Genomic DNA, 27950 nt, shown 5'->3' on the forward strand with positions numbered 1-27950 from the left:
CCTATATACAAGAATATAACTACTATAATACTGCCCCCTAAGTACAAAAATATAACTACTATAATACTGCCCCCTATGTACAAGAATATAACTACTATAATACTGCTCCCTATACACAAGACTATAACTACTATAATACTGCCCCCCTATGTACAAGAATATAACTACTATAATACTGCCCCCTATGTACAAGAATATAACTACTATAATACTGCCCATATGTACAAGAATATAACTACTATAATACTGCCCCTATGTACATGAATATAACTACTATAATACTGCTCCCTATGTACAAGAATATAACTACTATAATACTGCTCCCTATGTACAAGAATATAACTACTATAATACTGCCCCCTATGTACAAGAATATAACTACTATAATACTGCCCCTATGTACAAGAATATAACTACTATAACCCTGCTCCTATGTACAAGAATATAACTACTATAATACTGCCCCTCTGTACAAGAATATAACTACTATAATACTGCCCCCTATGTACAAGAATATATCTACTATAATACTGCCCCCTATGTACAAGAATATAACTACTATAATACTGCTCCTATGTACAAGAATATATCTACTATAATACTGCCCCTATGTACAAGAATATAACTACTATAATACTGCCCCTATGTACAAGAATATAACTACTATAATACTGCCCCCTATGTACAAGAATATAACTACTATAATACTGCCCCCCTATGTACTGCCGCTGTCTATGGGATGGGGGTCGCATACTGCAGCTGTCTATGGGATGGAGGCTGCGTTCTGCCGCCGTCTATGGGATGTAGGCCGCGTCCTGCCGCTGTCTATGGGATGGGGGTCGCGTCCTGCCGCTGTCTATGGGATGGAGGTCGCATCCTGCCGCTGTCTATGGGATGGAGGCCGCGTCCTGCCGCTGTCTATGGGATGGGGGCCGCGTCCTGCCGCTGCCTATGGGATGGAGGCCACGTCCTGCCGCTGTCTATGGGATAGGGGCCGCGTCCTGCCGCTGTCTATGGGATGGAGGCCAAGTCCTGCCGCTGTCTATGGGATAGGGGCCGCGTCCTGCCGCTTTCTATGGGATGGAAGCCGCGTCCTGCCGCTTCCTATGGGATAGGGGCCGCGTCCTGCCGCTGTCTATGGGATGGAGCCCGCGTCCTGCCGCTGTCTATGGGATGGGGGCCGCGTCCTGCCGCTGTCTATGGGATGGGGGCCGCGTCCTGCCGCTGTCTATGGGATAGGGGCCGCGTCCTGCCGCTGTCTATGGGATGGGGGCCGCGTCCTGCCGCTTTCTATGGGATGGAAGCCACGTCCTGCCGCTGTCTATGGGATGGGGGCCGCGTAATGCCGCTGTCTATGGGATGGGGGCCATGTCCTGCTGCTGTCTATGGGATGGAGGCCGTGTCCTGTTGCTGTCTATGGGATGGGGGCTGCGTCTTGCTGCTGTCTATGAGATGGAGGCCGTGTCCTGTTGCTGTCTATGGGATGGGGGCTGCGTCCTGTTGCTGTCTATGGGATGGGGGCTGCGTCCTGTTGCTGTCTATGGGATGGGGGCCGTGTCCTGCCGCTGTCCATGGGATGGAGGCCGCGTCCTGTTGCTGTCTATGGGATGGAGGCCGTGTCCTGTTGCTGTCTATGGGATGGAGGCCGTGTCCTGTTGCTGTCTATGGGATGGGGGCTGCGTCTTGCTGCTGTCTATGAGATGGAGGCCGTGTCCTGTTGCTGTCTATGGGATGGGGGCCGTGTCCTGTTGCTGTCTATGGGATGGAGGCCGTGTCCTGTTGCTGTCTATGGGATGGGGGCTGCGTCCTGTTGCTGTCTATGGGATGGAGGCCGTGTCCTGTTGCTGTCTATGGGATGGGGGCTGCGTCTTGCTGCTGTCTATGAGATGGAGGCCGTGTCCTGTTGCTGTCTATGGGATGGGGGCTGCGTCCTGTTGCTGTCTATGGGATGGGGGCTGCGTCCTGTTGCTGTCTATGGGATGGGGGCCGTGTCCTGCCGCTGTCCATGGGATGGAGGCCGCGTCCTGTTGCTGTCTATGGGATGGGGGCCGTGTCCTGCCGCTGTCCATGGGATGGAGGCCGCGTCCTGCCGCTGTCCATGGGATGGAGGCCGCGTCCTGTTGCTGTCTATGGGATGGGGGCCGTGACCAATTTCACAAATGAAAGGAGACAACGGTCACATGTGACCCTCAGGTCGTCCCTTGATTGCCAGGACCCCTCAGTGTACTCCTCGCCTCTGTTCACACTGGTCATTATAGCCTCTCGTCTTCCTCGTCTGTTAAAGGAGCGATTCCAAAAACTTTTTTTTTTTTCAAAAAGCAGCGCCACCCCTGTCCTCAGGCTTGTTGCGGTATTGCAAGTGAGATCCATTCACTTTAATAGAGCAGAGCTGCAATACCAGAAACATCCTGATGACAGGGGTGGCGCTGTTTTTTTTTTGTTTTTTTTTGGGGGGGGGGGGGGGGAGACATTTTTTCTATTCTCAGCCCAGTGCGACAACCAACCCAGCCACCATTATATAACCCACCGAGGTTGTCAGGAAAGCCTGAGCTGATGAACACATCTCCGGATAGGGGCGATCTAGACTGGGGGGACATTTGATGGGTTTTAGACCCGTAAACATTTTTTTCTGTGATATCTGTGGCGGATTTCACACGTTTTAAAGCCGACGGGAAAAATCAGCAGCGAAACTTACATTTTCCACATGCAGATTTTGCTGCTGATTTGCACGAGTGTCCGATTTTTCCGCGCCGTGTGGTCGTGCCCCCATAGAGAAAGGCAGCCATATTAGGATTGTCAGGCTTGGTTTCGTGCATGATAGGAATCCTGGCCCCTGAGACACAGACGCGGGGCCGCACCCAGCAGCAACGATGATGCATTCAGGTCACACACATTCCGGGGGATCGTGTCTGCGGCGCACATGTCACCTAATACATTCAATGTCCCTTTAAACCACAGCGACAGGTGATTGGCTGTTGAATGCCCGTCCCATGCCCCTCTCGATGCACTGATTGGATAGGTGTCACTACCACGCCCGCTGTCATTCTTTCCCTGCTTCCTATTGGTTGTTTATTCCCACAGACTCGCCGCTTACTTGTAATTTCTCCTCGAGCTGATTGGATGTCTCTCGTTTGGTTCCGCCCCTGTCTGGTCTATCCGGCCGCTGATTGGCTGTGTCTCCATAATGTTGCAGGAAGCTCCCAGCTGATCCGCTATGAGGGCAGGAAGTGTCGCCTGACTGGGGGTCTGTGTCACCGGCCGCGGGGCGATGAGAGGATCGGCGGCAGCGGCGGACCCTGATGGATGATGGCCGCGGTGAAGAGTCACAGCCGGGTGGGGAAGAGAGAGGAGGAGAACGGGGCTCTGGACCGCTCCCTGCAGCAGATGATCTCAGCCATAGTGGACGAGAGGAACCGCCTCAACATCCGCCAGGAGCTCAGCGGCCTGGGTGAGTGAGGCTCCGGGGGATGACGGAGGGGGACACTGGGCGGTGTGATCGGGCTGAGCCTCCCCGGTGTGAGCCGTCCCAGGGAGCAGGAGCAGCGCCTCCTCCGTGCAGGAAGCGTGTATGTGTGTGGTCACACGGTGCGATCACTATGGGAGGAGCGGCGGGTCCTGCACCGGGGAAGAGCAGCTGTCAGATGGAGGGACAGAAACTGCACGGTGTGACGTGTACAGAGTGTGTGTGTGTGTACAGAGTGTGTGTGTGTGTACAGAGTGTGTGTGTGTGTACAGAGAGTGTGTGTGTGTGTGTACAGAGAGTGTGTGTGTGTGTACAGAGAGTGTGTGTGTGTGTGTACAGAGAGTGTGTGTGTGTGTGTACAGAGTGTGTGTACAGAGTGTGTGTGTCTCTCCTCCTGTCCGTTCCTGTGAGGTTGTGGCTGATGTCACCGGTCTGCGCTGTGTTGTCGGCTTCTACCTCTCTACAGTGTCACATTATTCTGCTGACATTCTTTTTTCTTCCATCCTTCCTATATTGAGCCTCTCTTGCTGGTTTCCGGTTGCTGTATTGGGGTCCGGTGCTGACCTTCGGGGGGGGGGCCCGTCTCTGTCCTCTCTCGTCAATAATGTGATGTTAATTTACCCACGATTTAATTTCTAAACTGCTTCTACCTCCGATATGAGTAGGGGGTCCTGCATTTCGTTGCGGGGTCCTGATTGCCCCCCTCCTCTGCCCCGGATTCGTCTTTCATGCTGATTGTGACGTCTTTTTAAGGGACCCTAACCCCTCAGGACGTTCCTGACCCCGTTTGTGCCACAGCTGAATATACTTCTATTGTAATCTGATGTCAGCCGGTCCAGGCTAAAGACAGTGAACATAAAAATCCAGACCGGTCTCCTAACTCCTTGCCGCCATAGGATGTTCTATCCCAGCTCGCTTTATGGCAATGCTGCACTATTATAAGGTGATTCCTTTAAATGTATCATCCCTTTAAGAGAGCCCCATGCAGCTGTGGTATCTGGTGAGGTGGAGGTTCTGGAAGCGTCAGACATGTCTTTTGTTCATGAGTTGAAAATAGGTGTTGTAACATGATGTCATTTAAAGGGCCAGAGGCCTCAAATAGTGCAGGCGAAAAAGTCTATTACCAGAATTGGATTGTTCTGAAATCCCTCGTCCTGCTCACCCTGCGGAGACTGTTGGCAGATCTATGGCCCCTCCGATCGTATCTGTATTTTCATCGTCTGTAGTTCTTAAAGGGGAACTCCACCTCAACATGACACACAAGACTATCCATCATCGATGGCCAGATCTAGAAGGATGCTGCCGATGTCTGAAAAGGATTTGCCCCTTTAAGTGAATTTTTACAAAATTTAATCAGGAAGTTATAAATAATGTGCAGATCTGTCCGTTCTGGTTTCTGATCACACAAATAATCTCAGTTCCTCATTTCATGTAACCCAAGAAAAAGTCCTCCTTCCTCTACTGATTGTGCGCAGATAAACCTCAAACATTACACAAAGGATTGGGCGCAGCTCTCACCCCGATTCCCCTCTGTATCAGAAAGTTAGGTGCTTTTATGTGTCCAGGTTATTGCGGAACTGCAATATTGTAGTCAGTGGTAATATGTAACCCCGTATTCACTACCAGACACTGGTCACTTTCTAAATTCATGACATTACTGATCCTGAGTTACCTCCTGTATTATATTCCAGAGCTGCACTCACTTTTCTGCTGGTGCAGTCACTGTGTACATACATTACTGATCCTGAGTTACATCCTGTATTATACCCCAGAGCTGCACTCACTTTTCTGCTTGTGCAGTCACTGTGTATATACATTACATTACTGATCCTGAGTTACACCCTGTATTATACTCCAGAGCTGCACTCACTATTCTGCTGGTGCAGTCACTGTGTACATACATTACTGATCCTGAGTTACATCCTGTATTATACCCCAGAGCTGCACTCACTTTTCTGCTTGTGCAGTCACTGTGTATATACATTACATTACTGATCCTGAGTTACACCCTGTATTATACTCCAGAGCTGCACTCACTATTCTGCTGGTGCAGTCACTGTGTATATACATTACATTACTGATCCTGAGTTACATCCTGTATTATACTCCAGAGCTGCACTCACTATTCTGCTGGTGCAGTCACTGTGTACATACATTACTGATCCTGAGTTACATCCTGTATTATACCCCAGAGCTGCACTCACTATTCTGCTGGTGCAGTCACTGTGTACATACATTACATTACTGATCCTGAGTTACATCCTATATTATACCCCAGAGCTGCACTCACTATTCTGCTGGTGCAGTCACTGTGTACATACATTACATTACTGATCCCGAGTTACCTCCTGTATTATACTCCAGAGCTGTACTCACTATTCTGCTGGTGCAGTCACTGTGTGCATACATTACATTACTGATCCTGAGTTACATCCTGTATTATTCCCCAAAGCTGCACTCACTATTCTGCTGGTGCAGTCACTGTGTACATACATTACATTACTGATCCTGAGTTACATCCTGTATTATACTCCAGAGCTGCACTCACTATTCTGCTGGTGCAGTCACTGTGTACATACATTACATTACTGATCCTGAGTTACATCCTGTATTATACTCCAGAGCTGCACTCACTATTCTCCTGGTGCAGTCACTGTGTACATACATTACATTACTGATCCTGAGTTACATCCTGTATTATACCCTAGAGCTGCACTCACTATTCTGCTGATGCAGTCATTGTGTACATACATTACTGATCCTGAGTTACATCCTGTATTATACTCCAGAGCTGCACTCACTATTCTGCTGGTGCAGTCACTGTGTACATACATTACTGATCCTGAGTTACCTCCTGTATTATACCCCAGAGCTGCACTCACTATTCTGCTGGTGCAGTCACTGTGTACATATATTACATTACTGATCCTGAGTTACATCCTGTATTATACTCCAGAGCTGCACTCACTATTCTGCTGGTGCAGTCATTGTGTACATACATTACATTACTGATCCTGAGTTACATCCTGTATTATACTCCAGAGCTGCACTCACTATTCTGCTGGTGCAGTCATTGTGTACATACATTACATTACTGATCCTGAGTTACATCCTGTATTATACCCCAGAGCTGCACTCACTATTCTGCTGGTGCAGTCACTGTGTACATACATTACTGATCCTGAGTTACTCCTGTATTATACCCCAGAGCTGCACTCACTATTCTGCTGGTGCAGTCACTGTGTACATACATTACATTACTGATCCCGAGTTACACCCTGTATTATACCCCAGAGCTGCACTCACTATTCTGCTGGTGCAGTCACTGTGTACATACATTACATTACTGATCCTGAGTTACATCCTGTATTATACTCCAGAGCTGCACTCACTATTCTGCTGGTGCAGTCACTGTGTACATACATTACATTACTGATCCTGAGTTACCTCCTGTATTATACTCCAGAGCTGCACTCACTATTCTGCTGGTGCAGTCACTGTATACATACATTACATTACTGATCCTGAGTTACCTCCTGTATTATACTCCAGAGCTGCACTCACTATTCTGCTGGTGCAGTCACTGTGTACATACATTATATTACTGATCCTGAGTTACCTCCTGTATTATACTCCAGAGCTGCACTCACTATTCTGCTGGTGCAGTCACTGTGTACATACAGGATGTAACTCAGGATCAGTAATGTAATGTATGTACACAGTGACTGCACCAGCAGAATAGTGAGTGCAGCTCTGGAGTATAATACAGGAGGTAACTCAGGATCAGTAATGTATGTACACAGTGACTGCACCAGCAGAATAGTGAGTGCAGCTCTGGAGTATAATACAGGATGTAACTCTGGATCAGTCATGTAATGTATGTACACAGTGACTGCACCAGCAGAATAGTGAGTGCAGCTCTGGAGTATAATACAGGATGTAACTCAGGATCAGTAATGTAATGTATTATACTCCAGAGCTGCACTCACTATTCTGCTGGTGCAGTCACTGTGTACATACATTACATGACTGATCCAGAGTTACATCCTGTGTTATACTCCAGAGCTGCACTCACTATTCTGCTGGTGCAGTCACTGTGTACATACATTACTGATCCTGAGTTACCTCCTGTATTATACTCCAGAGCTGCACTCACTATTCTGCTGGTGCAGTCACTGTGTACATACATTATATTACTGATCCTGAGTTACCTCCTGTATTATACTCCAGAGCTGCACTCACTATTCTGCTGGTGCAGTCACTGTGTACATACATTACATGACTGATCCAGAGTTACATCCTGTATTATACTCCAGAGCTGCACTCACTATTCTGCTGGTGCAGTCACTGTGTACATACATTACTGATCCTGAGTTACATCCTGTATTATACTCCAGAGCTGCACTCACTATTCTGCTGGTGCAGTCACTGTGTACATACATTATATTACTGATCCTGAGTTACCTCCTGTATTATACTCCAGAGCTGCACTCACTATTCTGCTGGTGCAGTCACTGTGTACATATATTACATTACTGATCCTGAGTTACCTCCTGTATTATACCCCAGAGCTGCACTCACTATTCTGCTGGTGCAGTCACTGTGTACATACATTACATTACTGATCCTGAGTTATATCCTGTATTATACTCCAGAGCTGCACTCACTATTCTGCTGGTTCAGTCACTGTGTACATACATTACATTACTGATCCTCAGTTATATCCTGTATTATACTCCAGAGCTGCGTTCACTATTCTGCTGGTTCAGTCACTGTGTACATACATTACATTACTGACCCTGAGTTACATCCTGTATTATACTCCAGAGCTGCACTCACTATTCTGCTGGTGCAGTCACTGTGTACATACATTACATTACTGATCCTGAGTTACCTCCTGTATTATACCCCAGAGCTGCACTCACTATTCTGCTGGTGCAGTCACTGTGTACATACATTACATTACTGATCCTGAGTTACCTCCTGTATTATACTCCAGAGCTGCACTCACTATTCTGCTGGTGCAGTCCCTCCGTTGCTCGGTGTCGCCTCCTCTTCTCACTGTACAGCTGGATTCTTGGTGACTCTCGCACTGCGGTTACACAAGTCACACGGAGCCTCCAAATAGTTACAAAGAGTAAACAGGAAAATATTGGCTGTGGCTCCTGTGTTCACACCCGGGGGGCGATGTGCAGACTGAGGGGGCTGTCATCCTGCCGCTATCGGTGTGGGGGCGATTCTGGACCCTTACTCTCACTTGTGATCTCGGCGATCGGACGGCCTGCAGGTGATGAGAAGTACTGATAACGGGGAACAAAAACGCCTTTTATATTATAATCCCATATGGGACTCAAGTAATGCCCCCGTATTCAGTGTCCGTATAATGCTGCAGTACAGTGCCCCCTGCCGTTCTACATTAATGCCGCTGTGCTGGGCTTGAGTGTGGGATCTGTGCTGCAGTGTCGCCTGTGATAGTTAGGATTCGGCAGACAAGTCTGTGCCTCTGTTGTTCCTCCTGGAATTTTACGAATGAATGAGTTGACGGCTGGGTGATCTCCATGTCCTGCCGTGTGTCCTCCCAACTCTCTGATATTAGTTGGACTTTTACAAGAGGAGTGAAATCACAAGTCGCACATTTCCAGGAGGAATTACAGAGGGACGGCATAAAAAAAAAAAAAAAGTTGGGAAACCCCAAAGGTGCGGTTTATGGGACTTGTCCCTGTGTCACTGTCCGGTGTTGCTGCTTACAGTGAGTCCTGCTGACCAGACCAGAATGATTTCCGTAACTTGCCGTAGGATGATCCAGAACCTTCTCTGGATGGCTCTGGTAACCCACCTGACCTGTAGCAGAGCAGTGCTGCAGTGTAAAGCATGGAGAGAAATTGAGGACTCATTGCCAGGGTGTACGTCTAAGTACGCCACTTCTTTTAGTCACCATTAGATATGACACCCAGTGAATCTATCCATGATCCTTCCCCTGCCACATGCTGAGAGCTAACAAGTCCTCTCATGACGTGTTCTACCTGTGTCCACTCCCTGGCAGCCATCCAGTCCACCCGTCCCACTCCTGCCCACACTTTGGGCATCCACCCTGTCAGTCTATCACTTGTCCTACCCATCCCTCATCCTGGACAGCCATCCAGTTCTCCCATCCCTCTTTCTACCCCTGCCCAGACCCTAGGCTGCCACCCATCGCTCATCCTACCCTGGGCCACATCCTAGGCTGCCACCCATCTCTTATCCTACCCCTGCCCCATCCTAGGCTGCCACCCATCTCTTATCCTACCCCTGCCCCATCCTAGGCTGCCACCCATCTCTTATCCTACCCCTGCCCCATCCTAGGCTGCCACCCATCGCTCATCCTACCCTGGCCCACATCCTAGGCTGCCACCCATCGCTTGTCCTACCCCTGCCCCATCCTAGGCTGCCATCCATCGCTCATCCTACCCTGGCCCACATCCTAGGCTGCCACCCATCGCTTATCCTACCCCTGCCCCATCCTAGGCTGCCACCCATCGCTTATCCTACCCCTGCCCCATCCTAGGCTGCCACCCATCGCTTATCCTAGGCTGCCACCCATCGCGTATCCTACCCCTGCCCCATCCTAGCCTGCCACCCATCGCTCATCCTACCCCTGCCCCATCCTAGGCTGCCACCCATCGCTTATCCTACCCCTGCCCCATTCTAGGCTGCCACCCATCGCTTATCCTACCCCTGCCCCATCCTAGGCTGCCACCCATCGCTCATCCTACCCCTGCCCCATTCTAGGCTGCCACCCATTGCTTATCCTACCCCTGCCCCATTCTAGGCTGCCAACCATCGCTCATCCTACCCCCGCCCACATTCTAAGCTGCCACCCATCGCTTATTCTAGGCTGCCACCCATCTCACATCCTACTCCTGCCGCATCCCTAATCTTAACCCTGCCACATCCTAGGAGCTAAGAAGTCCGCCATGACGCATCCTACCTGGGTCCACTCCCAGTCCACCCGTCCCTTGTTCTATCCCTACCCACACTTTGGGCATCCACCCAGTCCGTCTATCACTTGTCCTGCCCGTCCCTCATCCAACCTTTGCCACACCATGATAGGATAGGCGCACAGGGTAACCATTGTCCTACCCCTGCCACACCATAGGCTGCCACACCCTGGATAGCCATCCAGTCCTCCCATCCCTCGTTCTACCCCTGCCCAGACCCTAGGCTGCCACCCATGCCTAGTCTTACTCCTCCTGTATCCTAAAGAGCCATCCAGTCTGCCCATGACATGTTTTACCGTTGTCCACTCCTTGGTCAGCCATCCAGTCCTCCCATCCCTCGTCCTACCCCTGCCGCTCCATGTGCCCACTTGGTGTCCTTCTCATTAGGACTACATGGCGGTGGGTCTGCTAATAACGCACCAACACTACTCCTGTATTGGCCCTGACCTCAGATCCCCCGTGTTTCTGGGGGAAGATCTGGGATGAGATCGCCGTCACGTGACAAAGATGGCAGAATATTTTTCATGAAATATTAATCAGACGGAGCGATGATAGCGGTGAGAAGCCGGCGCGTCTGTCTATGGAAACCATTACAAAACAATGTCGGTACTTTTCCATTAGCCGAATGGCAGTGACCCGCGGGCGGTCCGAATCCCCCATACGTGTCCATCATCCAGACCCACCACTGACTTAGGGTCTCTCCAGTCCATGGCGTCTTGGTACTGGGTAGGCCCAGTACTTGTCCGGTCTTGGAGATGAGGCTCTGGCACCAAGCAGAGGGCCTCAGACCATTTCCTGACGCTCGGGGGCTCGAGTGGGGTGAGGTTTTGGGGCGAAAGCATCATTGGGGATTCGGCAGTGATGGGGGGGGGGGGGGGGGAAAATCACGTGGGCACAAACGTTCCCCATTTCTTTTGCCGGATACCCTATGTCCATGGTCGGGGCACCTGTGGTGGCCATGGGTCTGTGTTTTTTTTTTTTAAGGGGGAAAAAAAAAGCGGTGCAGACTGTTCACAAATTTTGCTCAAAATTGCGCTTTATTTGTCTCCAACCTTTTTGTGCAATTTATTTATTTTAGTGTAAAAAGCAACACAAAAATTGTGCAAAAAAACCTAAAAAAAACTGCGTAAAAACTTAATAAACTTTTTAAAAAGTCACAATTAACGAATCGTCCAAAAAAAAAGATCAAAACCCCAAATTCCGTTCACAATGACCTTTAAAAAATGGCGCAGGTGAAAAAAATCCCCAAAAAACGATAAATGCAATAACTGGCCCCTGTTTCTGAGGGGCCCAATGAATTGAGGATCCATTTACTAAAAAAAAAACCCAAACCTTAAATTTGTTATTTCTGTAATAGAGCAGTGCTGCAGTGTAAAGCATGTGGCGTACATATAACGTCCAATCCTTCCATCTAGTGAAAAAGCAGTCATGTTTATTTTTTTTTTTTCCTACTCTCCCGACAACCCCTTTAAGTAAATGGCCCGCCTCTGCTATAAGGGGGTTCAGCTCTCCATACAAAGACTTCCTGCTTTTTTTTACCAAGCAGTCAATAGGAACAGCACTGGGGAGGAGTCTAGACAGGAAGAGCCGGTGACTTCATCAGAAGTGAGACAGGAAGGCGGAGCTCAGACTACAGCCCATTCTCCGGGGCGTGCAGAGCAGCTGCAGTTGCAGATCAGGGCTGAGCCCGTTTTTAGCAGAGCTAGGGCAGTGCAGAGGTTGTAGGAGCGAGCTTACAGGTAAGTGGCACCCATAGGTGCTGCTGGGTGGGCGATGTAGCCCGCACTGCCCCTCGGCTTTAACTGCACGTTATGTGACCTGTGGACCCCGGGGCTTCTCCTGCTGCAGCATTTCTTAGCTTTCTCCCTCTTTTTTGGGCTTTGTTCACATTGCTTTGCCACATTCAGAGCGCTCAGTGGGGACACGGCGTGCGACATCCAGGTAGCCAGAGCCTCCTCATCTCCGCAGATGGCAGCCCCCCTCCCTCCTTCCCCCCGTGCAGCTCCCAACTTTCAGCCCTCCTCCTCTTCCTCGCCCTTCCTGCTGCACACACTAGCCCCGTCCTCCTCCATAGTCCTGGCCGCTCGCACACAGCAGTCACATGAGACACGTGCAGCCGCACAGGCTTTTTCCAATTTGGCAAGCCCCCCCATTGATCAGAGGCGTATGGAGGGGCAGCCCTCTTCCCCATGTACGTTCCCAGGAATAACGAGGCGCTGGATTTATAACGTTGCCCCGAGATGAGCGGCATCGAGTGTTCGTTAGCCACTTCTCACCCAAGATCTGAGTCCGGGGTGAATGATAGGGCGCAGTCCATCAACCAAAATAAAGGAAGATCTACCTGCTGACTGTTTCCACTGAGCCTCTGTATGTGTATACAGCTTAGTTCCCTTTTTTTTTTTTTTTTGAAGGTGGGGGGTGTTTAAGTATATACAGCAGCTGCGCCTTATTTTTTCAGGAAGTTATCTTACATGTGCGGTCATAAAATACCCCTCCCTTTTGAGAGAGGATTAGGAAAACATGGCTGTTTTATTTCTATTAGCAGCGCCACCCTTGTCCACAGGTTGTTTGTGGTATTGCAGGTTATTTCCATTCCCTTTTAATAATACTGGGTTGCAGTACCAGATATGACCTGTTGTGGCTCGGTTTTTGAAAAATGTACCCCCCCCCCCACCCCTTAAAAAGAAATATCTGGGTGCCCCTCTGTATATTCGTGCAACCCCCTTCCTACCCCAGATTTAGCGACGATAAATAATAGCCGGACATAGGAACCAAAAAGTAAGTAAAAAAAAAAAAATTAAATTGTGACCTTCCGATACTCTCTGCCCATTACCTTCTAAACTTTGCCTTTAGCATCACACAAAGGCGGCACTGAATAGGCGAGTACCTCACATTTTGGGCTTGCGGGGACCATTAATATCAGGTCGGTGGGGGATCAGTTGCTCTTGGTGCCGGCCCGGAAGTGATCGTTGCAAAGCAGAACTCCACAGCGCCATCAACTGTATAGTGGCCGTGACCGGATACTGCACTTCTGCCCCCCTTTAAATGAATAGGGCCAGATCTGCAGTACCTCACTTTGGCCACTATACAGTTGACGGAGCTGTGTGATTTTTGTTCCACAACTGAGCACCGAAACCGGCTATTCAGTGGGGATTCTGAGTGTCGCCCCCTCTGATCAAATATTGATGTATCGGACAAGGGGTGTACCATAAACAGCATAGTTACCACCCATAATATGGCTAGGAGATATGTGATCGCTAGGGATTCAACCCCCTCCGTTAATCACATGAACATAGGTCACAAAATTCAATGTATGGAGAGAGTGGTACTGAGCATGTGCGGACAATGCTTAGGAGCGTGGTGGTCGCACATGCTCAGTAACTCCTCATTCACACAGATGACTTTGAGACCATGGTCCCATCAGTGGAGAACCCTCGTGATTAATATAACTCTGCCCTGTCGTCTAGATTTAACGTGTTCCTCAAATCTGGTTTTGCTGTGTTCTAGGATGCCTTCTTGTATAGTACACGGCTGTACCTCCTCTTCGAAAACCAAAGACCCGGCTCCGGTTCTTCACGCCTTCCCACCAGAAATTGAAAATGTGAGGACGTGGCTCCTACAGACGAAACAAGATTTCGGAAACCTGAAGGAATTCAGTAAAAAAGTTTCGAAAGCGCCAAGAGGAAGTTACCGCATGTGTTCTCTTCACTTTGGCAGAGAGTGCTACGAAATTAGAGGACGCTCGTATTTTCTGAAAAGGGGAGCAATCCCTACCATCTTCGACTTTCCAAAAAAAGCCCCCCCAAAAGCCCCAATAGAGCAGAAAGAAGAGGAGCCAAACACTCCCGTAAAAAAAATAAAAAGGGGTGCGAATGTGACCTTAACAGAAGCGGAAATGGCCGCCATGGACCACTGCTATGCCGGGTCGGTACCAGACGTGTCCTCCATTGACCAGACGTGTGGTAGCAGCAGTTTAGCCGAGGAATCCATAGTGGATGTAGAAGTCGTGCCCGATTCTCCAACGAACAGTCCCTTCGAAGACCTCGCTCCAAAATTTGCTAAAAGAAAAAAAATCAAGTTACCCCCACCCAAAAGAGTGGTGTCGAGAGTGACCGATTTTAACCCTCGTCCGACGCACCGCGGTTCAAACACCGACCCTTATTTTGGAAAAACGCACAAAAGAATTTCCGCAAATCTACGTCCCAAACATTTTTCTGTCGGCGTCCAATGTAACTTGCCAATTTTACCCCCAATGTCTCTCGAAGTGAAACAATGCCAGGCGGTGCCCTCGATTGGTACAGGAGGTTTGTCGAGGAGAAATATACGGAAGATGGTGCTACATCGGGGAAAGGTTTATGTTATGATTTAGTCGAAGATGATAAAATTTTGGACAATTTGTGTCTCTATTGAGTGAGACCACCGCATTCTGGTTACCAGCTGGTAAATAAAGTCCTACGGGGCGTTGTAATGAGTCAGTTGGATGGTGACTTCTTCACCCAACATCAGAGATGGTCGTAGTGAAGATGGCTTCTGGAATTAAGTATCATTAGTACGATTTCCCCCCCAAATCTTTGGTACTTTGTGCCTCACGTAACTTGTCTCCGCCAGGATTTGGTAGCATCACCTACTTTTGGTGCTCGTTGGCAAATAAGTACTAAAAAAATTAGTCTAGATGGGGAACAAATGGCTTGAGAAGTAGTTTTAAGTAATTGGTTGGGTCAAACAAATTTTGTCCACTTGTGAAAATCAACGGCCAGTTGAGGACATCTTCGTCATCTCTCCTTCTCCTATGTTTCTAATACTGTAAAGGTGGGATAGACGTCTATGACCAACCATAGACCAATGGTGACTTCAAAGCCGTAGAAGGTGGCTACGTGAACTGTCAAAAGCCAGCAATAAACCTGAAGGATACTTCTCGAAGCCATGTCGAAGAAGTGGTATCCCATCATAACAATAGCCCAATATATTCTTCATAGTGTGAAGACCTTTAAGGATGGTTCCAATTGTGGTTGGTTGGTGGTTGGTTGTAGACCCTAACCAGGAACCGTTGCGTTTTGGTCGGTTGGTTGTAGACCTTATTCAGGAGTATTGGTAGAATTCTGGTGGAAGTTCTTATTTCTTGTAGTACCAGATATCAGGTTTGACGAGATGAAAAGCTAACGAGATGTTGCAGAAGAAGAAGGTTAACGTAGATGAATCTGAACTTTTTTTTTGAGGTATAACATTTAGAAAAGAAAATGTAATTCTTAACAAATTTCAGTATTTGTGTTTTTGTTTTTTTTTCTTTATATCGACCGTTGACTTGGGTGCACGAGAGGGACGTATGAAGTTTGTTGGTTTCTTTTTTTTTTTTGTTTTGCTCGATTTAATAAAGACTTTTTGGTTCTCGTGTATTCGTGTTTGGTCAAATGATTTTTCATATAGAGGCATCTTAAAAAGAGAAATTTTGCACAAAAAAAATCTGAAAGAAAAGTTTTGCATGATTTAAAAGTTTCTAATGGCACCAGACGAAAAACTGTCGAGAACCCATGACGGAAGATATTGAGGGGTGACAGGGTCGGAGTTAAAAAGCAGAGGCCACTATTCCATTTGATATAACCAGGCGTGGATACGGATGAAATGGCGACCAAACTCTCAGACGTCCGTGGAGCTCTGGTCAAGCTTGGACTGGCCGTGGGTCTCTTAACCGGTGTGTGAAAGCCTCATAGAAGTGTATATATGGGTCGGGAGACCTGCGACCAGTCCGAGGTCGGACGATTTACACGTCTGAATGTCCGCCTCCAGTAGGCGTATACGCCCGAAAATAATGCACGACACAGCACATGTTAACTTGTCTGCTCCATTTATGGTCTATGGTCCTGTTGACACATACGCCCAAATCTTTTCTTTATGGGGTTGTTGGGATGCAAGCTGCGACGGGATCAATGAATGTGGGACACAACGCAGTGTGAAAGGAGCCTTAGGGCTCATACACATGTCAGTGATTTTTCTTGTACGAGAAAAAAAATCTGGAGTGTGGTCGTAGTGTGGTCGTAGTGTGGTCGTAGTGTGGTCGTAGTGTGGTCGTAGTGTGGTCGTAGTGTGGTCGTAGTGTGGTCGTAGTGTGGTCGTAGTGTGGTCGTAGTGTGGTCGTAGTGTGGTCGTAGTGTGGTCGTAGTGTGGTCGTAGTGTGGTCGTAGTGTGGTCGTAGTGTGGTCGTAGTGTGGTCGTAGTTTTGCTAATGTGATTCATGGACAAGAGGGGTGGGAAATATCGCTGCCTACAAGAACCTCGTATTGGGACCTTCCAACCATCCAATGTGGAAATCCAGCTTTTCCTCAATCAATAGATGGAGTCCGGGGACCGATCGGACATGCTGAATTTTGGTGCCCAATCCTTTTGTTCCCGTGATAGATACTTCGCCACCACCCCCCCCCCCCCCCCCATTAAATAAAAAACAAAAAACGGAGGAAATGGCAGTACATGTCGATAGAATCTCACAAACGTAGTTATTTGGTCATAGTATTAACTTTTTAAAAAGTCACAGTTGGTGAAATGGCCAAAAAACATCTGGAAAATAATAATAAAATGAATAAAAACCGGCCCATTGTGGCAAACGATTATAAAAACCAAAACATGTATGAAATACTTTTAAAAAAGATGCAAGTTAAAAGAATAAATTGGCGCAAATGAAAGACTAAAAAAAAAATCACAAAAAATAAAGTGAACACAATGAATCGGGCACATGGTGCTTTATGTTCTTGTAGATGGGCAGAAAAATGGAACTAAAGGGAGTGATGGATATGTCACCTTACCAATGTTGGCGCTGCCCAATAGAGTCCACAGCCATAGGATCCCGTACGATCTACCATGTTTTAATTTTTATAACATTTTAAGAATTATTATTAATGTTTACCACAATAAAAACACACAATATTGAAAAAAATAAATAAATAAAATGTAAAAATATATATATATATATATATATATATATATATATTTATTTTTTTTATTTATTCCTCTGTCTTTTCAGGCTGCTTTAAAGATGACCGCATTGTATTCTGGACCTGGATGTATTCCACCTATTTTATGGAAAAATGGGCTCCTCGGCAGGACGACATGCTGTTCTACGTGCGGCGGAAGCTTTCTTACGTAAACGCGGACGGAAGTGAAGGCACAAAGGTGACTACCAGAGGCGTACCCCGCAGGGTAAATGCTACATCCCCTTTCCCTAAAATCCATCATTTATTCATTGATGTTTAGCTCTATATACAGGACTGTTTATAAACAGAGGGATTCCACAATGCGGAGTTCCAGGTAAAGAGTTCTATGATTTTTTTTTTTTTTTTTTTTTTTAATATAGGTGATGCGAAAATAATTAAATAGTCGCATCACCTGTTAAAAAAAAAAAAAAAAAAAAGATTCATAGAACTCCTCCACATGGTCCCTCTGTTTATTCCTCCTGGAAATGGATAAAGTTAAAACCTAGAGGGCGTGTCATTACATACCTTAACACCATACCAATCAGGGCAGGCGGTCTCTTAACTGTCAACTGACACGACCCAATGAAATGGGGATCCGGTTATGAATTTCCAGGAGGAACAACTGAGGGACAACATGGAGAAGTGCACAGTGATATCTGAGGCATGGGGGGAGGTACAATATCTGTACTGTAGTTGTACTATTATGAGATCTGAAATTGTCCATCTGCTTTCATGTAAGAACCCCCCCAAGGGAGGAAATTCGAGCGAGAACTAAATACTCAGATTTAGTTCTCTAAATAAATAAATAAATAAATATATATAATTTTTTTTTTTTTTTTTTTATTTATGATTTTGCTTAATAAACTCAACTTTTTTTTTAAATTTTATTATTATGAGTAATGCCTCCACCATGGTGGTAACATTTTTGATCTAATAGCTTCGTATCTCATGATTTTAGTTCATGCTTTACCACTTTAAATTGCTTTTATCACTTCCACTCATCCGTGCCTAGAAATAAAGTTTATGGGTTGTACAAAATTTAGAAATACTTGGTCGCTTTCTTCCAGAAATGGTGCCACCCTCTGTTCACAGGTCATGTGTGGTATTACAGCTCTGCTACAGTGCAGTGAATGGGGCTTAGCTGCAATACCACAGTCAACCTGAGAACAGAGGTGGCGCTGTTTTAAGACGCAGTCGTGTGTTGGTTTTTGTTTGGTTTTTTTTTGCTTTGGACAACCTTTTTAAGAGACAGGAACAGTCTAGTGTTTTGAAGGCTTTTGTACGAATCCCCCATCAGGGCCATTGACGTTACATAGGCAGAACGTAGAACTTTAGACTCCATTTCACCTTCTTTCTGGCGGTGTCCTTCATTTTTAGCAGAGGCAGCATTGGAGGAGCGCAGGGGCACTGAAGCTGGTCGGATCCAGCGAGCTTCAGAGCAGCGCTTCCAAGCTCTATAGCGCAGAGCTTGTAAAAGCTGAGCTCCTCGCCAAGATTAGCCGCCGCTGATACTGTAGAGGTGGCCGGTAACGTAGGCAGTAAGCGTTAAACTATGAAAATTTAAAACTGAAAAGTAAATTGCTTGCTTTTTAAAATAAAAGAAAAAAAAATTACAAGCCCTTTGCAATTTTTTTTTCCCATTTATGAAGAGGAGATTCCAGATCCTGGAAGAACATAAAGTAGAGTCCAGAAGTTTCATGTTTTGAAGCACAATGGCTTCATTACAAGAAAAAAAAACCAAAACAACAAAAGACTAAAATCATTAAAAAAAGAAAGCAAAAGACTAAAATCTTTCAAAAAAAATGTGCACAACTGATAGCAAGAAATGAAGAAAAAATCCAACTAGAGACATAAAAATATATACTGAACTAATAAATACCTAAACACTGTACTAAACTGATGGGGGGGGGGGGGGGGGAGGGAAAGGATTCTGGGCAAATTAAAAATACAAATGCCGAATTAATAAAAATAAAATCTATACTTGACTAATAAAAGTAAAACCTACTATACTAGTAACATTAAAATATGAAAAAAATCATTAAAAAAACAATGCCGAGGTGGGGGAATTACAGAATTAATTAAATATATTAAGCTATAAAAATATAACAAAAATACTGAACTAAAAGGGAAACTATAAATACCAATCTATTAAAACATGAGCCGTACCTGACATAGGAATATGCTGAACTAATGACAGAAAAAATAATAAAACTACGCCAATAAAAAAAAAAAAAAACAATTTTAAAAAGATGCAATATAACAAATACTGGAAAATAAAAAAATAAATTGAAAACTAAAGTCCGAGACTTCCTGGGTGATGGAGGAAAAATGATCAATATGGTCAATAATCTACCGACCAAGTTCACCCTTTTGGATTCTGCTTCTTTCAGCAGGTGGATGTTGAGGTTTATCGTAAGGACTCGAAGAAGCTTCCTGGCCTTGGAGACCCCGACATTGACTGGGAGGAGAGCGTCTACTTGAACCTTGTTTTGCAGAAGGTGAGTAATTGTGCGTTGTGTATGGAGTTGTGGGTTTCTCCCTCGCATGCCGCTGCCGGAGGAGAGGTGGCTGCATACGCGCGGTTCTCTCTATTAGTCTGTGTGGGTAATATATCTAAAAAGATCAAGCGATCCCATTCACTGCCATAGGCTGACTGTGCGCTCAAAGGCAAAGGAAACCTGATGATGCAAGACCCGACCGAAGCCACAAAATCCTGCGAAAGTCTTCAGTATCATCCATACCCCCCGAAATAATATTACTGGTGAAACTACTCCCAAATTCTGTCTTCACAGCAAAGTCAAGACGCGCAGTGTCCTCACCAGCCCTCCCTATTTAACCCCATTTTCTCACTCTGCCAGATGACCATCACTTTGCTATGGACTTGTGAAAGCTGCTTATCTTGACTCGGGCAGTACTACACTGTACTGTGAAAGCTGCTTCTCTTGTCTCGGGCAGTACTACACTGTGTGATCTGCTTCTCTTGACTCAGGCAGGACTACACTGTGTGAAAGCTGCTTACCTTGACTCGGGCAGTACTACACTGTACTGTGAAAGCTGCTTATCTTGTCTCGGGCAGTACTACTCTGTGAAAGCTGCTTATCTTGTCTCAGGCAGTACTACACTGTGTGAGCTGCTTCTCTTGACTCAGGCAGGACTACACTGTGTGAAAGCTGCTTATCTTGACTCGGGCAAGACTACACTGTGTGAAAGCTGCTTATCTTGACTCAGGCAGTACTACACTGTGTGAAAGCTGCTTATCTTGTCTCGGGCAGTACTGCTCTGTGAAAGCTTCTTATCTTGACTCGGACAAGACTATACTGTGTGAAAGCTGCTTCTCTTGACTCAGGCAGTACTACACTGTGTGAGCTGCTTCTCTTGACTCAGGCAGGACTACACTGTGTGAAAGCTGCTTATCTTGACTCAGGCAGGACTACACTGTGTGAAAGCTGCTTATCTTGACTCAGGCAGGACTACACTGGGTGAAAGCTGCTTATCTTGACTCGGGCAGGACTACACTGTGTGAAAGCTGCTTATCTTGACTCGGGCAAGACTACACTGTGTGAAAGCTGCTTATCTTGACTCAGGCAGTACTACACTGTGTGAAAGCTGCTTATCTTGTCTCGGGCAGTACTGCTCTGTGAAAGCTTCTTATCTTGACTCGGACAAGACTATACTGTGTGAAAGCTGCTTCTCTTGACTCAGGCAGGACTACACTGTGTGAAAGCTGCTTCTCTTGACTCAGGCAGGACTACACTGTGTGAAAGCTGCTTATCTTGACTCAGGCAGGACTACACTGTGTGAAAGCTGCTTATCTTGACTCGGGCAAGACTACACTGTGTGAAAGCTGCTTATCTTGACTCAGGCAGTACTACACTGTGTGAAAGCTGCTTATCTTGTCTCGGGCAGTACTGCTCTGTGAAAGCTTCTTATCTTGACTTGGACAAGACTATATTGTGTGAAAGCTGCTTCTCTTGACTCAGGCAGGACTACACTGTGTGAAAGCTGCTTCTCTTGACTCAGGCAGGACTACACTGTGTGAAAGCTGCTTATCTTGACTCAGGCAGGACTACACTGTGTGAAAGCTGCTTATCTTGACTCAGGCAGGACTACACTGTGTGAAAGCTGCTTATCTTGACTCGGGCAAGACTACACTGTGTGAAAGCTGCTTATCTTGACTCGGGCAAGACTACACTGTGTGAAAGCTGCTTATCTTGACTCAGGCAGTACTACACTGTGTGAAAGCTGCTTATCTTGTCTCGGGCAGTACTGCTCTGTGAAAGCTTCTTATCTTGACTTGGACAAGACTATATTGTGTGAAAGCTGCTTCTCTTGACTCAGGCAGGACTACACTGTGTGAAAGCTGCTTCTCTTGACTCAGGCAGGACTACACTGTGTGAAAGCTGCTTATTTTGACGCAGGCAGGACTACATTGTGTGAAAGCTGCTTATCTTGACTCGGGCAGTACTACACTGTGTGAAAGCTGCTTCTCTTGACTCAGGCAGGACTACACTGTGTGAAAGCTGCTTCTCTTGACTCAGGCAGGACTACACTGTGTGAAAGCTGCTTCTCTTGACTCAGGCAGGACTACACTGTGTGAAAGCTGCTTATTTTGACGCAGGCAGGACTACATTGTGTGAAAGCTGCTTATCTTGACTCGGGCAGTACTACACTGTGTGAAAGCTGCTTATCTTGTCTCGGGCAGTACTGCTCTGTGAAAGCTTCTTATCTTGACTTGGACAAGACTATATTGTGTGAAAGCTGCTTCTCTTGACTCAGGCAGGACTACACTGTGTGAAAGCTGCTTCTCTTGACTCAGGCAGGACTACACTGTGTGAAAGCTGCTTATTTTGACGCAGGCAGGACTACATTGTGTGAAAGCTGCTTATCTTGACTCGGGCAGTACTACACTGTGTGAAAGCTGCTTATCTTGACTCGGGTGGTTCTACACTGTATCTGTGAACTTGGATACTTTTACTGGAGAGGAGAGTAACAGCATTAATAACACTGATATTTCATAGCTGATTAATAGTTTGGGGTTCTAGCCCTATCATCTGACCTCCCCTACCATTTCCCTACGAGTTACCACTCAGCTGTTCTGGACTCCAGAAAGGCAGAATTGCCAGAATATACAGCGATGGCGGCTGGATGTATCCTCATTTCTGTGTATTTTCTTTTCCCCACAGCTGGATTACATGGTGACCTGTGCGGTGTGCACACGCTCTGAGGCCGGAGACATCCACATCCATAAGAAGAAATCCCAGGTGGGTGCACGGTCTACCGAGACGCTGCCTAAACGTCAATTTACTTTGTATTCATACAGTTGTAGCGGAGTGGAGTTTTTCATTTGATATCATGATGTAGGTTTACATGGGACTGCAGGGTAAGGCCTCTTTCACACTTCAGTTTTTTGCATCAGTTCAAATCCGCCAAAAAGACAAGCGGATCCGTTCTCAACTGGTGTGAACGGATGCCACAGGAGGGAGGGAGGTTATGCCAGGAACATGTATTGTCTATCCATAGGGTAGGTGGTAACTGGCATCACTGGGTGTCTGACTGGATCTTCTCGGTAGTGCGCATGCGCGACCTCCACCCTAATTACTATTATGGGAGCGGTCATGCACAGCTTCCATGCACGGTGAGTAGTTGCATGGGCACTGCCGACGCATGGGCACTACCGCTCTACTCACTGGACTGTGGTATTTTTGTGTGCTATATGTATATATAATTTCATATTTTATTTTTCTAAAATGTGTGATCAGCAAGTATTCGCTTCTCCAAGCAAACACCCCATGGACAGTAAGGGAGAAGAGTCGAAGATCAGTTATCCCAATATCTTCTACATGATAGACAACTTTGAGGAGGTAGGGCGCGTGTGTGTATGTAGGGCGTGTATGTAGGGCGTGTGTGTGTGTGTGTGTGTGTGTGTGTGTAGGGCATGCGTGTGTATGTAATATGTATATATGTTACAGCATGGTCACTATGGAGCGTTGTTGTCTTTTAGGTGTTCAGTGACATGACCGTAGGGGAAGGGGAGATGGTTTGTGTGGAGCTTGTGGCCAGCGACAAGACAAACACCTTTCAGGGAGTCATATTCCAGGGATCCATCCGATACGAGGCTCTAAAGAAAGTATACGACAACCGGGTAAATATGTGATTTGGATAGTCGGACAGGGTGGGCTCTCCTCGCTCCACAGACCCCCCTATATGTGCTATGCTATAAGGATGCAGATATGTGGGAAAACCTCTTAAATAAATGTGACTGTCCTGTAATGTAATGGGTAATAGATTTCTCCTGTTTTGGGCCCAGGTCAGCGTTGCGGCAAAGATGGCCCAGAAGATGTCGTTCGGCTTCTATAAATACAACAACATGGAGTTTGTGCGGATGAAGGGGCCGCAGGGTAAAGGGCACGCGGAGATGGCTGTGAGCAGAGTGTCCACCGGGGACACGTCTCCATACGGCACCGAGGAGGATTCCAACCCCGGGTCACCCCTGCATGAGCGGGTGAATTACGTTCTGCACAGTCATAACTTTCCAAATCCAGAGTACCCCTTTATAGATCTAATTTGATGTAATATTTGACTATAAAATGAAAAATTTCACACACGCACGATTCTTCTATAACCAATGCCATAGGTTTGTTTCGCAACAATAAGGTTGTTAAGGTCTTGAGACAGCTCACAAATTATATCTTTTTGTTTACATTTTCTGTTTTTTTTTTTTTTTTTTGTGTGTGTGTTCATTTACCATTTTTATATCTCCCCTCCCCACCAGGTCACATCATTCAGCACTCCCCCCACTCCCGAACGTAACAACCGTCCTTCCTTTTTCTCGCCATCCCTGAAAAGGAAAGTGCCGAGGAACCGAATCGCTGAGATGAAGAAATCTCACTCCGCCAATGACAGCGAGGAATTTTTCCGGGACAGCGATGATGGGGGAGGTATGGATTGATCAGATATTGATGTGAGAGGGAGTATTTAAAAAAAAAAAACAAAAAAAAAACTCTGTTAAAGGGGTTCTCTACTTTTGGCAGCCCTTGTGTGAAAGTCATCTTGAAAATTTAGTTTTTCACAAAGTGCCTTCCATCTTGGAGCTCCCCTGATCAGCTGTGATCTGTGGAAACACTTGGCAGCAAGTGCTCAGTTTCCCTACAGTGCCACCACAGGCGAAATTAAATATTACACAGAGGTCCATTCATATCAATAGTGCAGGTTGGGTCCTCCAGAGAGACGCTCTTTATAACCGATATCTACTCTTCCTGACAGATGAGGATCCTGAACACAAGACCCTCCTCTAATAACCCAGGATTCCTATAAAGGGGTAGTCCAGCTTAGAGAGGCCATTTCTAGACCCTTTTAAAGTGTATCCTTATAGTTTTAGAATCTGAATAGATCCAAAATCGATGTAACCATACTTATGTTTTTTTAGAGAGGTCAGAGCTGTAGACGTGCATAGACATGGGGATCAAAAATGTAATTCTTTCTGCCTGAAGCCTCCACTAGGGGGAGCTCTCTGCATAGAGATGTATACAGATGCTATTGAAAGCAATAGGAAACTAGTTCTTTTTACCTAGTGACTAATTAATGGGGCGGGTCACAATGAGCTGCCAGTCATTAAAGGAGCCTCTCTTGTACCCCCTCTCCGCAGATATCCATAATGTCACCAACCTGAGGTCGCGCTCGCTGTCTGGGACGGGGAGATCCTTGGTCGGGTCGTGGCTGAAACTGAACAGAACTGACGAGAACTTCCTACTCTATGCACACCTGACCTACGTCACTTTGCCGCTGCAGCGCATCTTGTCAGGTGAGCCTTAGCGTGTAACACTTAATTTCGACCCAATCTTCTGCGCCTTCTTTACAGTGTGACGTGTACTCTCAGTTACTGTGGTCACAGCGCCACCCCTTTCTACAAGTTGTGTCTGGTATTGCAACTTGTATTCAAAGCTTTTTTAATTATATATCAAAAAATTTTAATTTACTACAATTGCAACCCCAAAGTGTCAATTGTGGCCCCTTCCTGTAGCAATTATTTTTATACATTGTGTATATATATATTTTTAATATTTTACACATTGTTCCCCCCCACAATATCATTTTTGGGGTCATATCAACATTTAAATACATTTTCACTGTTGCTGACTTCCCTGTAACTGGGGCCGGCATATTGTCTCCCAGGTACAAGGCAGATTTCAGCTCCTCGCTGTTACAGCAGGACTGATCTGGGGATCTCAGGACCTCGGCTGCTCCCTTCCTGGCACATGCTGATGACCTGGGTCTGGAGGAGGCGCAGCACTCCGGTATACAGCGATCAGGAAGGCAGAGATGGTATTAATCCACCTCTGCCTGGGGATTTTTTTTTTTTTTTTTTTTTTTTTTTTTTACAGCTTTTCGATCCTCCATGAAGCTGTTGCCTCTACAGCGCAGCTTATATACGGACCACCCAAGTGTTATAAATCATTGGGTGGCCTTCAAAGAGTTAAATAACTAATTCATTTCCTTTGAGGGAAGAATATAATAATAAAAAATATAAATATATATTTTTTTTTTTTCCCCCTGCAGATATTTTGGAAGTTCGACAGAAGCCAATCCTGATGTCATAGCAAATACAGTCGGCACTGCCTTTGGGAAAACTGCATTTTTCACTGCCATAGTGCCTAACCTGACCTGCAGTGTTTTTTTTTTTTTTTTTTTTCCCGTGAGCGGCACTACCACCTAGTGTCCACCCAGTGTACCTGCACCGAACAAAAGACGAGAGCGACGGGGACAAGCTTGTGCTTCCTACTGCCTACGACGGACCCCGCAGCAGTAGGAAAGAAATACCAGCCAGTCTAAAGTGCCTCTTTTTAACCCTTTCACCCAGCCTCGCTCTCGCCATCTAGTGGTCCTGTGGGGACTTTCTAATGAAAATAAAAATGAAAAAAAAAAAAGTCTCTAACTGCGGCCCGTCACGCTTTATAAACTATTTCTTATACCTTCTTTTATTGCGCGGGTTGGGGGAGGGGAGAGCAGGCTCGTCTGTGTACGTACGCGGGTCCGGTCCGAGAATTTCAATGATTGTGGACTCTGGACTTACTCTGTATTTTGATGTCTTTCGTCCGCCCTCCTGTCCTGCGAGTGATGTGTGCAGACGTCCGCGTCTGGGAACTTTTTTTTTTTTTCTGTATTTTTTTTTTATATATATATATATATATATATATATATATATATATATATATATATATATATATATATATAATATTATTTTTTTTTTTTTTGTGTGTGTAAAAGGGAAAAAAATTGAGCAAAAAGGACAAATTTCATCTTGTGATTTTTTTTTTTTTTTTTTTTTGTGAACTTGGAAAAAAAAAAACTTGTATAAAAGTATTAATGATGTGATTGTTGTACCTTGCGCAATACAGACGAGGTCCCAAGACTGGAATTCGGTGGCTTTTTTTTTTGGCTGTAGCCAGTAACAGGGCTGTAAGGAGAAAGAACACAGAAAATGAAAGTGCACTTACGGGTTTTGTACAGCAGAGGGCGCTCTTTGTCCAATTAGAATATTGAGTAACGCGGCTCCTCTCTCTTCTGCAGGTGGGCGGGGAATCAGTGCCGTCACTTCCACAGATCTGTGGCCGCTATCACGTGTGAGCAGCAGTATTTTTTTTAGAAAGTTGCCCATGTTCCTCTGTTATTCCTCCTGGAAATGTAGATCGACAATTGGGTGTTACAACTGAATGACAAATGAAATGGTGTCCTTCCAATTGGAGCATACCGTGCGGACTGCACCCCGCTGATGAGGGAACTGCTGGCATCTATTTCCAGGAGGAGTAACTGAGGAGCAGCCACTGACCACAGAAGGATGAATATATAATGCAGGTCCCTATTGTATGATGTCCCTGTGTAGAGCTCTGGCCGCAGACACTGATTATTTCCACGTGTTTGAATCTCCAGGGACAGGAGGCCTCTGACTACTGACATCTTGGTACATAAGTAATGGCACCGTGTCAGCAATAAACCTGTCACCATGTTGCTTTTCCCCATCTGTATAGATTTCCGGTGTCGGGAACAGATCAGAGACTGGAGTCTAAACTCTGCCCGGTAACATAAAGGGAATCTGCACGGTGTACATAAAGGGGTCACTATGTACGCGCATCATGTTACCTCCTGTATTATACCCCAGAGCTGCACTCACTATTCTGCTGGTGCAGTCACTGTGTACATACATTTACATTACTGATCCTGAGTTACCTCCTGTATTATACCCCAGAGCTGCACTCACTATTCTGCTGGTGCAGTCACTGTGTACATACATTACATTACTGATCCTGAGTTACATCCTGTATGTACACAGTGACTGCACCAGCAGAATAGTGAGTGCAGCTCTGGAGTATAATACAGGATGTAACTCAGGATCAGTAATGTAATGTATTATACTCCAGAGCTGCACTCACTATTCTGCTGGTGCAGTCACTGTGTACATACAGTTGTGGCCAAAAGTATTGACACCCCTGCAATTCTGTCAGATAATACTCAGTTTCTTCCTGAAAATGATTGCAAACACAAATTCTTTGG

General features: G+C 46.1%; 1 protein-coding gene and 1 long non-coding RNA gene across 3 annotated transcripts; both read left to right on the top strand.

The window, feature by feature from the left end:
- The first annotated feature begins 3185 nt into the window (after positions 1–3185).
- On the top strand, positions 3186–26809 carry KIAA0930 (KIAA0930 ortholog). 2 transcript variants are annotated; one of them, XM_073567668.1, is made up of 10 exons: positions 3186–3448; positions 17453–17628; positions 19793–19900; positions 22586–22663; positions 23162–23263; positions 23404–23544; positions 23710–23904; positions 24175–24340; positions 25048–25203; positions 25959–26809. In XM_073567668.1, exons 1-10 carry the CDS (start codon positions 3304–3306, stop codon positions 25997–25999), a joined length of 1308 nt encoding a protein of 435 aa, XP_073423769.1. In that variant the 5' UTR covers positions 3186–3303; the 3' UTR covers positions 26000–26809. The 2 variants fall into 2 exon arrangements, with proteins under 2 accessions (XP_073423769.1, XP_073423770.1); XM_073567669.1 differs by having other exon boundaries at positions 17453–17601.
- LOC141083422 (uncharacterized) lies at positions 11417–15831 on the top strand. Its single transcript, XR_012230713.1, has 2 exons — positions 11417–12179; positions 13948–15831. It is a non-coding gene; the product is annotated as an uncharacterized lncRNA (long non-coding RNA).
- Positions 26810–27950: the final 1141 nt, after the last annotated feature.

The sequence above is a fragment of the Dendrobates tinctorius genome, unplaced genomic scaffold, assembly GCF_039654945.1.
Source record: "Dendrobates tinctorius isolate UK_male_01 unplaced genomic scaffold, ASM3965494v1 ptg000020l, whole genome shotgun sequence".
Lineage (NCBI taxonomy): Eukaryota > Metazoa > Chordata > Amphibia > Anura > Dendrobatidae > Dendrobates > Dendrobates tinctorius.